The 12,182-nt window shown below is 36.4% G+C and overlaps 1 protein-coding gene and 1 long non-coding RNA gene across 2 annotated transcripts; both read right to left on the bottom strand.

Annotated features, from left to right (window-relative positions):
* Positions 1-508: 508 nt before the first annotated feature.
* Positions 509-1,793, bottom strand: LOC121174085 (uncharacterized). Its single transcript, XR_005889850.1, has 3 exons — positions 1,745-1,793; positions 1,236-1,304; positions 509-610 (listed from the first exon to the last, which is right to left on the bottom strand). It is a non-coding gene; the product is annotated as an uncharacterized lncRNA (long non-coding RNA).
* A 9,213-nt stretch (positions 1,794-11,006) lies between these two features.
* On the bottom strand, positions 11,007-12,182 carry LOC100808406 (uncharacterized). The gene has a single exon (XM_006605098.1). It carries the CDS (start codon positions 12,180-12,182, stop codon positions 11,007-11,009), a length of 1,176 nt encoding a protein of 391 aa, XP_006605161.1.

The following is a 12,182-nucleotide window of genomic DNA, read 5'->3' as shown; positions in this document are numbered from 1 at the left end:
ACATCCATAGGAACAAATGTAATGCCTTTTAAACAACCATCAAAATATAAGTGTTCCTCCACTAGCATCACGTTCAATCTCCTTCACGACTTATATGTATAGAAAATGTTTACACTAGCCATCAAGCTTGTACATCAAATATCCCCTATAAAAGTCTTTTCAAGAGTTGTGCATGGTATAATTTATCAGAGGTTCAACCCTCCACTAGGCCACCTAAAATCATTGTTTAAACTAAAATAATGATAAAAGACCAAGATAATAGCTAGTAGGATTCATATGAGGGGTTTCGGTAATTGATAGTTATATATAAGAAAAATATTCAAGTTCAGATACTTTTCAAATCTTAAAATCATCTTCTAATTACAATATTAAAATTAAAAAAAAATTCAATACATATTATTGTCTTAATTTTTAAAATTAGGGAAAAAATAATATAGGAAACATCCTTTATTTATGACAAAGAAATCTTATAACAAGCAAGGAGACAATTTATAACAAACTTACCCTTGTTGTGAAGGAAAATAATATAGCAAGCGTCCTTTATGACAGCGGGAGCGATGAAGTATTGATTCCAGACCTTCATCCTTGTGAATTTTCATCCCTTTGGATACTGAAAAGTTGTTTGAGTGTGACAAAAGTTAGGACTTAGGACAACAATAGAAATGAAAAAAAAAGTAGAATAGGTAAAAGAACTTAGTTATAAACAAAAGGCATGAGAGAGTGGCAATTGCCATGCCACCTAAGAATGAGTGCATTGACACTCATACTAGTGGCCTAAGGCCTTAACTTGATACAGGCACAAATATAAAATAAAAAATTTTGTCAACCAACCTTGCAGAATTTAAGGATGACTTCTACCATATAGAGCAATGTGAAAGGGGAAAAAGGGAATACAAATCATTTTTAGGTAACTTATTACTGTTGCCAATACAATGTTATATCTTTTAAAACAATTTCATCAGATATTAGGGGGTAAGAATGAAATCATGTGTTTTTATTTCAACATTAAATCTCTAGACCAGATTATTATTCCTATTCCACATAAAACCATTAAGACAATAAGAGCTTCAATATTATAAGAAATGTCACTTCAACTAGTGAAGAAATCTTTACTTGAAAAGTAGTCTGACTTCCCACAGGAAACAATTTGTATGAAATAGAAATCTAGGAGAACACCATAGGCATTTCAAGATGCCTTTGTCTAAAGCCAAATTAAATATCAATTGTTGTCTTACCATATTGATCGCAGTGATATGCCAACATCAATCCAATGTCAAATATCAGTTTCCCAAGTGCTTTGAAAGCTACATATCAAAGATAAATATACGATGAATTGTAGCAAATCATTGTACCATCTACAAAAAATAAACCAAGACAAGTTATTAGTGCCATCTAATGCTATCATCATTTGGAAGAGGTATGAATATCATGCTCTTAACCTTCTAATTTTAAGTTCAAAATGCATTAATCATTTATTCAGAAAGGATTAAAAAACTTATAAGAAATTACACAAAACAAAATTATTAATAAAAATATTTCAAGTTAGGAACATTTAACCACTCAGCTTGAACTGGTTGATGATGCTCAAAATGGTAAACAAGTAACCACTCATCTACAATAATAATCTAACGATAATTTATGTAAAACCACAGAATAAAAATACCTATAAACAACAATATATATAGCCACAAATAAGATTAACAAACCAAGCAAATGAAAAACCAGTTCAGGCTTCAAGGCATACCCACTTCAAGTTCTGGTAAAGCGTTTCTAGGCCATATGTTTGGTCTGCAATATGATGGATACCTACAGAAAACAGAAAATCCGAGGAAATACATATGATCATAGACACCGAACTACACAATATAATATAAATGTCATTAAAGAAGAGGATGACATGACAGATAAAAAATTACATAAGGCTTAAACAGGCATCAAACTATATTATTTTATATGATGAGAAAAAAAGACTAGTTGACTGAGGTGATAACTTGGTATTATTCTGTGATAAATTGTGTGAATTCCATATATCTAAAAGAATAATAATTGAATTATGACAAAGAAAAAGTTGCTTCATATCATTCACAGAAAATAAAGAAACACCTACATAAAGAAAAAAATTGAAAATTTTATGACGTGTTTTCATCTATTTTTACCGTTGTATCAAAGAAGCCTCTGTTGTAGGTGTATCAAGTATGGGATTGCCATAGAAAGATCCTTTTAAAATATTTGCACCCAGGAAAAAAAAGTAGATAAGAATTTATTTAAAAAATACTTAATAATGTAAATAACTTACTGATTTTCTAAAAGGCATGCATGCAACAAGGGACAGTACTAGAATTCCCAAATTCGCATATACAAATTAAATAATATAGGAAATAGAATATAGTTGAAGTTATTATCTAGAGTTACAGATCAGATTTAATTTTATGAAGATTTTTTACACAAAAACCATTACTTTCTTTTGACAGAAAGTCACTTCCAGAGCATCACTTCTTTTCTTTTTGATGTTGTAACCCATACCAAGGAAAGCAGAAATTACTTGTGAAATGATCAAATAATATTTCAAATTTCAATCACCCAGCCCGAATTCCAAAAAGCAACATAACAATCTCTCCAATTAGGCACAGTTATTATAGCAATAACTTGGACAAATCTGTGTCAGAATCTCTTTCAAAGCATCTGATTTGTAACAAAATCTGGTCTCCATACAAAACAATTTTGTGCTGAATAAAGCACAAGTGCTCAACATCAAAGTATCAACTAGAAATTTGTTTCCTAGTCTTTCATCTAAGATAAAAGAGTAGGCTGGAATGGAATTCATAACCATTTACCTTCTCTTGGCCTTCCAGCATGGGTTTGTCCCAAGCATCAAGGGTCAGATTGGATTTCATTCCAAACACAATGTTCATTTTCCAAATGTCATGTACCATGGTAAAGTATTCCAAAAAAAAAAAAAAAAGCACACTGCAGCTTTTATCTTACAAGTGCATTGTGTGGAACTAAATATGCCTTTACCTTAGAATTATTGTGCATATAAATGTATCTATATATGTGTGTTATTATGTAAATACTCAGACAAAAATTTGTCTTAGCTATGTATCACAATTCACATAACTCTAAGTAATTACAACCCATGCATGTTTACTATGTATCTATGTTTTCCACGTTTCTTTACAACTTAAACTCAAAAAAATACACTATTTGATATTTCTCAATAAGGATTTTCCTACAAAATAGTCATCTTCCTCAAAATCATTTTGAAGCATATAATAGCAAAGAGTGTTCCTTATTTTCTGTGGACAGAAAAAAAATCATCACAGGAAAATTATTAGAACCAAAACATTTATAAACAGAATAACCAAAATACCAAAAAAAAAAATGGGACATACAAGTTAAAATGCAGCAAATTTTTCAATTAACTATGCATATAAAAAATAGAACACACATTGAATAGCAATGGGTTGAAACATCAGAGAAAGAAGTCATAAGGCATAAGCAAAATTTAATTCATAAAAAATTTAAGGCTTCAAAGAGAAACAATAAAAAAAATCACTATAGAAGAAAAAGTTACTTGGCTTCCCAAATTCAAGTTTCTCTTTCCCATGACTCCAACCAAAATTATACCTATGAATTCAGGGTAGATAGAAGCAGCATAAGTTATTTGCCACTGTAGAAAGCTACAAAACATAGGTATTTAGACTAATGGCAAAAGAAAACAATATGTATGGACAATGAGTGAAGTAGAATATGATGTAAAGCGAAAATTTTCAGTATTAAGAAGTCTTAAATACAGGTAAGTTACCTACTATGAGGATCTTCAAGATCCTCCTTCACTTCTTTGGAAAGATTTGCCAATCGGGCAAGAGGACAGGAATATGATATTGTCAATAAATATCAGCTTCAAGTGGTATCCTTTGATGATTTAAAACTAATGCACCAGGAAAATATGTTGAAATACCATCTCAAAGCACATACCTTGGTGCAAGATGCAATAGATTTCTGCGCAATGAAGAGTATCCTGGAACCTGTAATTAGTTCCAATAAAATAATCATGACAACACAAATTATAATGCAGCCAGAAAATCAACACACGGGAATTGCCAGCTCCAAAGAATATATCATTTATCATCATTTATCAAAGCACATACCTCTTCTGTAATGAAGGAGGTTCCAATAGTGATCATGTCATCTGAGAACATACCAACAGGGATTAACAACTAAAATTCTTAACATTAGCTATATATATAATGCTACCATATATTTGTCTCTACATGAAAATAAAATTGTAGATGTAGTTCAAAGGAACGTTATTTCCTATTTACTACCATGCTAAAACTATGATGAATTTCTATATTGTAATACCTGTGGATGAAAGAATGCGAAGATAGGTCTTGAATATAGTCAACAGGCGCGCCTTTCACTCAAAAACCCTGCTAAAAACCCTCTCAAACATCTTTCCAAAACACCTTAAGGAAAGCAAGTTAATGTAATTCGTAAAGGAGAAGGCTTTAGCATGTAGAAGCCCAACAAAACACAAGTGAAATCCAAATCATATCATGTGTGAATGACTAGCTAATACTAAAAACAGAAGACCATGAAGTTTGAGCACATGACCATTATACCAATTGTCATTGGTCACTATATTAGTACCATCACTCAAAATTTCAAAAGTGCTGACTAAAAATAACAAAACCAATTGTCTAAAATACAACAAAAGAGATTAGTCCCTAGCCCATCATTAGCCATTTTTACACGCAGTCTTTAAAAAATATCTTGTCCATTTCTTTCGAATTGTTGTGATGTTGTCCTTGTCCAATGGTGTCTCATCACCAAACCACTACAAGTATTAATATTTAAAAGTTAGTACTACAAATAACAAATTTCAATTTCAATGATACCGAACACTCTTAGAAAGTCAAGTTTATGTATACCATGGACCAATCACTCTTGATGTCGCTGGTTATGATGTTCCACATCCAATGCATCACGTAATATCCACATTCATAAAATCCGATTTGAATGTGACTCTACATATGGAAACAATTTGAATATCCTATACATTACAAAATTACATCACATAAGTAGACAACAATAACGCATGGTACATATCACTAACCTTAACTTCAATCCACTTAGGTGCAGCTGCCTTACTTTCAGGAGACAAACCCGTCTTTAATTTGGTCATTACACTGGTTTAAAAAAAGCACATCAACGCATATAGAACAACAACATATTCAATGATGACCATTAAAGAAGGCATGGAAAAAGTAATATGTTAAGAGTTAACCTATTAATTGCAGCTTTGATATGCATATCAGGTTTCCTACGCAACGAACACAACCAAACAACAACATGTTGCCTAGGACACAAAAGTAGGAGCTGCCAATGTGCCTTGCATCTCATGCACATTACATACGTATAGAGCCAAACATCGGTTAAAGTATTATTGTTAAACATGACTTACTGATGGAAGTAAGGTCCAACGTACACCTCTCGGTCAGATTCCTTCAGCCATCTTTCAAGATATTGTTGGCATTCGCCACATGTATCCTTTGAAACCACCAACGACCGTTGCTCAAGGAATGCATAGCTGGAACCTTGACCCAAGGTTTCACTCCACTCATGCATATACCTAATGACACCATTTTGAAATTTTTGGAGTGGATCATGATATAGAATGAATGACAAACAAATAAAATAAGGATTTCACTTACATCAACCATAATTGTTGTATAGATATGTTCAAACTTTTGTCTCCTGCTATTATTTCACTAACATCAGAATATGTTAGGAATATGGATGAAGGTGCATCTACAATTCCAAATTTACTCCCATCAAATTTGAATTCCACTGGCTTGTCGTAAATATCAAAGTTGTACTTTATCAGGCCACGCATTGGATCATCTGCGTCCACATTAGCCGGCTTATCTCCATCTGCATCCACTTTGTGCGGAATAATTTCTGCATCCTACATGGTTAATCAATGTGGGTCAGTATTTCATGTGTAATCTATGAATGTGTTAATTCATGTATGTGAAAGCAAACGTGCTACCTCATCTAATACAACTTTAACAAGGTGTGTGGACCAAGCTACAAATGTATGAACGGCCTGCTTCACATACTAAATTTTTGAGGTGCCATAGGGGATCTCAGCGTCAGGATCGATAACTGTATCCACACTTACCCTTACAAAATCATTTGCATAAGCCACGGTGTGTATGATTGAATCCCCATCCATTATTTTCCCCATGGCCATCAACCCTAGTGTACCATCCTCATGCTGCACATACAATCCCATCTTTGGTATCACATCACCATCATATTTGATGAGGACATGACCAAGAGCAAGGGCAAGGATCCACTTGAAGGACTTGGAGGACCTATGACAAGGGCTAGAGCAAGGAAAGCCAAGGAAGCTCTTCAACAAGTGCTGTCCATACTATTTGAATACAAGCCCAAGTTTCAAGGAGAAAAGTCCAAGGTTGTGAGTTGTATCATGGCCCAAATGGAGGACTAAATGACACCACTTTATTTCAATTTTAGAGTGTTTAGTTTGTCTAAATAATGGCCCAATCCTTGTAAAGTTGGCTGACCAAAAATATGTTTTGGGTTAATCAACTAAAAGGGCTTTAGTTCAAGTTGTAATAAGGGCCCAATTGGCAACCTAGGCATCAGCCTTTTGGGAGACCAAATGGTGGCTGACTTGTTGGCTGTTGGGGGTGACTTTTGGTTGCCAACAATTTCAGTTACACTCAGCCATTAAGTTTGTTTTAATTCCCTAGGTTAATGGCATTAAGTTATTTTAATTCTAGGTTAGTGGGTCATTACTAAAATCTGCTGTAAAGCTTCTATATAAGCTGAACCATTTTATCAATAAAGACAAGTTGAGTTTTATTCAGAAAATTAGAGTTTATCTCTTTTATCTTAGTGAGAGTGATTCTCCTAAATTCTTGAGTGATTCAAGAACACCCTGGCTGTATCAAAGGACTTTCACAACCTTTGTGTGTTGCCCTCGCTGGAAAGAGTGATTCTTTCCTTCCTATCATCTCCACCCTTGTTCTTTCAAACCACAATTCCAGAAAATCCACCTCTGCCCAAAATTATCTCGTGACCATAACTCCCATTTTACACACTCAAATTAAGTGATTCTTGAGCCTAAATTGAATTTCAAAACGAGACCTTTCACCTCGTTTTGGAATCACCTCATTTGGAGCCCTGTAGCTTCCGTTATTGCCATTTCTATATTTCTGTCCAGCCACCACTTAACCTACGTTTTACCATCCCATTCATCCATTTTATGCCAGAAACCACCTTATTAAGACCCACAAAATTAACCACCTTATTTTCCATCCTTTCCTTAATCAATTTCCGCATTTTCCATCAAGGTTTAATCCTAGACGATCCTAAGTCAGCCCTTGTGCCATGAGGGTTCATATCAATATTCCCGTGAAGGCTGAACATTGCTTTGAGCATTACTTCCCTTAGTGCTGACACGCGCACCTAATTGTTGTATGTCTGGCTGAATTATGATTGACTCTGGGGATCCTTTATGTGACAACTCTATTTTAATAGCCTCTTTCAATGCCATAGTCATTCTTTCCAAGCTCCTTTTATTTTCCTCTTCTAGCTGAGTCCTCAATTCTTCCTTAATATGACTCCTCAATTCATCCCTAATCTGACCACTCATGTCTTCCCTAAGCCTTGCAACAACTTCATCTAATTGTTGTTGAGTGATGGATGTGGATGAGTTGTTGCATGTCCTTGATGCCCTTCCGTAGTACTAAGTAATAGTGACACCTGAGCCCACTGCACGAACGCGACCCCCATGGTCAGGTCGCCCAATGGCAGTGTTCAGTATGTCTTGCCGACCATGGGGTACAAAGGAGCCCTGCGTAGCCTGCTATTCTAAGGAGTCCTACGCAATACAAGCCACAAAGAAACACAAAACATGTGGTGATTGTGATTACAACATATTACTAAACATATGAACACTGCAACATATTAATCAACTTACTATTTTATCTGTTATTTCCTGTGCCGACTCAGATGTCATATTGCCATAAGCCCTGGTCCGAGCAACCTTCCACTTAACATGTCTTTTAATTGGAGATGGGGGGTCGTCAACACTTGCTGGATTTTCACTCAACAATGCTTCCTCTTCTACTCTTTTTCTCTTCTCGTCTAATAATTTCTTCTCAAGCAAATCATATCCCCCACGTGAAAGTAGGTGAGGGTAGTCGTTGTGTTTTTGAATTGATTGTGCTCGTTTCCTAATACCCTGTAATGTGGTATACATAATTGGCATCAAGTTTATTGAAATGAAAATAATGAAATTGGTGTAAAAATATTCATTTCAAGTTACGATTCCATGCAAAACTAACCTCCCAGTTAGGTGTCAGCCGGGTTGCTTCAAATTGTTTCCAAGCTTCGGGATCTAGTCCATATTTTGTAACAACATCCTGCATTTGTTGCCCTTTAGTGTTACCAAAGACAAATTTGCTAGTCAATGTGGACTTAAATTGTTGCCATCTCGTTGCAACCGTAGACATAACCTTCGTCTTCACCTTTGCGGCTTCTGGGATATCAAACTTTGCCTGCATACATACATTAGTTACTTTGCGTTCTGTTAATGTAAAGATGGACTTTCAAAATATAACATGAAAATAAATAAAACACAAACATGAGGACTTACTAAAATGTCATTCCACACTATCTCCTTAAGCGTTTCAGGTACATCTTTCTAGTTGTTGTGGATAATGGGAACCTTTTCTCGCACGACTACCCCTAGATAGCTGTGGAACTTTTCACGCATAGGTCCCGTTGCTCTCCCAATAGCGGGATCGACATAAACTGCCGGTCTGGGCTGATCCATGGTTCTCAATGTCAATGTTCTAAGCCATGTCATTGTTCTACTCCTCTTCGAAGTGGCCTCTGATTGACCATCAGACTGTGGAGGAGACCTTGGAGGTGTGGCCATGATCCTGTGAAAAAATAACAAAATTAATATTACCGTGCAACGTTAAAAGAAAGGCGTAATAGTAAAAATATTATTATATTTACACATAAAAAAAGGATTACTTTCAAACAATTCCTGTAGGAATGTTCTCCCATAAACCTTCATCATGGTCTACACGATTTACATGTCCATCATCGACTTCATCAGGTTCATTCATTGGAGGCAAGTTTTTTGAAAAACCAGAGTAGAAAACTTGTCTGGCTTGTTCTGCCATAATGAAAGGTTCCTCCATATATGCCACCTTACTAAGGTCAACCAAAGTAAATCCCAATGGATCTTGATGCACACCCGTTGTCCCGTTGACCCACTGACACTTAAAAACAGGCACTCTAAATGCAGTGTAATCAACCTCCCAAATTTCTTGAATGATGCCATAGTAACACATAGATGCTCGAATGGGGTTGTTGTCTGATGTACTGCAGAAGTGATCCGATTCGGCATCAACACTGACCCCACTGTTTTGTACGGAACTTTTATCATCTTGTGACTTTGTGTAGAAGGAGTAATTGTTAATGTCATATCCCTTCCAAGTAAGGACATTTAGATTTGGGCCAATGGCTAACAATGTTAGTCTTCTGGAAACACTATTATCAGCAAATATTGTTTGTCTAAACCAATTTATGAAAGTTTTATTGTGCTCATGCAACACCCTCATCATGTTCATTTTGGGGTGACTTTCTCTAACATGTTTTTTGTGAGCCTCTATGTACGGTAACACCTCTGTTGTGTTGTTTAATATATACAAATGAGCTTGTGACACGTCATGTCTACTCATTGTCACAATATTGTATCCACGTGTGCCCTTCCCTACTTTTGCCAGGTCATGACGGGATGAAGGAAGCCCCACTGGTTTCAATGAGTTAACGTACTGTGAGGCAAACTCAATACATTCTTTAGCAACATATCTTTCCACTATTGACGCCTCTGGTCGATATTGATTCTTGGTATAACCTTTTAAGACCTTCATGTACCGCTCCACTGGATACATCCATCTTAAAAACACAGGACCACAACACCGTATTTCCCTTACCAGATGAACAACTAAGTGTACCATTATGTCAAAGAATGAATGAGGGAAATACATCTCCATTTGACAAAGGACCACGACAAACTCATTTTCCAAATCATCTAACTGTTTAGGTTCAATGACCTTCGCACATATAGCATTAAAAATGAAACATAGGCGAGTAATTGCAACACGGACCTTTTCAGGCAACGTCCCGCGAATTGCCATAGGCAAAAGTTGTTGCATTAACACATGACAATCATGCGATTTCAAGCCAACCAACTTAAGCTCAGTCACAGACACAAGGCTCTTGATGTTTGAAGAGTATCCTTGTGGGACTTTCATAGTACGTAGACATTGACAAAAACTTCTCTTCTCCGCAGTTGACATTTTGTAACATGTTGGGGGCAGATATGTCCGTGGACCTTTTGAGATAGGATGCAAGACCTAACGTATACCCATGTCAACCAAGTCTTGACGACACTTCAAACCATCCTTTGTCTTGCCTTTAATGTTTAGGAGAGTCCCAATTAAAGAATCACAAACATTTTTCTCCACATGCATGACGTCTATACAATGTCTGACATGATGATCAGACCAATATGGAAGATCAAAGAAAATAGACTTTTTTTCCCACATGTTTGCATTAGATGATGGTTTTTTCTGGGACTTGCCAAACATATATACGACATCCTTCACCCGGTCAAAAACTTCATCCCCAATTAATGGATTCGGCATTGTTTCATGTTCCTGACTTCCATCAAATTCCTTCTTCAATTGTCGATACGGATGATAAGGTTTGAGAAATCTTCGATGCCTGGTATATACAGTCTTTTTTCCATGTTTAAGTTGGCGGAAACTAGTATTCTGCTCACATATAGGACATGCGTGATGTCCTTTGACACTATATCCACTTAAGTTCCCATAGGCATGAAAGTCATTTATGGTACAAAAAACCATTGCACGCAACAAAAAAGACTACTACAGATTTGCGTCCCATACATGAACCCTTTCTTCCCACAATTTCCGCAAATCGTCAATTAAGGGTCTTAGATATACGTCAATATCATTACCTGGCTGTCTTGGACCAGGTATCATCATACTCAGCATTACATACTTTCGCTTCATGCACAACCACGGAGGGAGATTATAAATGAACAACAAAATGGGCCACGAGCTATGGTTAGTGCTTAAGTTTCCATATGGGTTCATTCCGTCCGTTGCAAGGCCAAGCCTTAAATTTCTAGGCTCGGCCCCAAAGTCAGGATACAGATGATCAATTGCCTTCCATTGCGGACTATCCGCAGGATGTCGTAGCAATCCATCTGATTTTCTGGTATCTGCATGCCATGTCAGGTTTTTTGCATCTTCGCCATTAGCAAACAACCGCTTCAACCTTGGTATTATTGGGAGATACCAACACACCTTTGCTGGACGCGAGTTGCCAGCAATTGGATGTACACTAGAATCCCCGTTCTTCAATCTGTACTTTGATACCCCACACACAGGGTAGTAATCAAGTTCAGCAAATTCATCTCTGTACAAAATGCAGTCGTTACAACAGGCATGAATTTTTTCGTACTGCATCCCAACTGGACATAAAATCTTCTTTGCTTCGTAGTGATTCTTTGGCAAAACGTTATCTGCAGGAAGAATGTTTTTCAACAACATCAGCAGCTCACTGAAACTCTTGTGACTCCACCCAAATCGTGCCTTCAAGTTAACCAGAGCTAACACAGCAGACAACTTTGTGAAAGATGTGCAGCCGGAATACAAAGGCTTTTTCGAATCAATTTCTATGTTGTCATACAAGGCTATATGTGCTTGTTGAAACCCCTCTTGCCCAAGATCGCGAATCATTTCTTCTATAGGATTTCCAATTTCTGCATTACGCTCCTCAGCCTGTGACATGTCAGCTGTATCGGGGGATTCCCCATGCCATATCCATTTTGTGTAGCTACGAATTATTCCCTCACAAATAAGACGAGTCCTTATGTCATCAACTATTTGGCGCTTCCCATTTCCACACTTGACACATGGATAAAAATATTTTCCCCACATAGGTTGCGCTTTACTTTGAGCAAATTGCAAAAACTCTTCAACACCATGCTCGTACTGTTCAGTTATACATGATGCATTCATCCAACTTCGATCCAT

This window comes from Glycine max, chromosome 19 (assembly GCF_000004515.6).
Source record: "Glycine max cultivar Williams 82 chromosome 19, Glycine_max_v4.0, whole genome shotgun sequence".
Lineage (NCBI taxonomy): Eukaryota > Viridiplantae > Streptophyta > Magnoliopsida > Fabales > Fabaceae > Glycine > Glycine max.
This window is presented reverse-complemented; position numbering and strand designations above follow the sequence as displayed.

What these genes read in the sequence shown, in the direction of transcription:
- LOC100808406 (XM_006605098.1), bottom strand. Translation starts at nt 12,182, where the DNA reads ATGGATCGAAGTTGGATGAATGCATCATGTATAACTGAACAGTACGAG.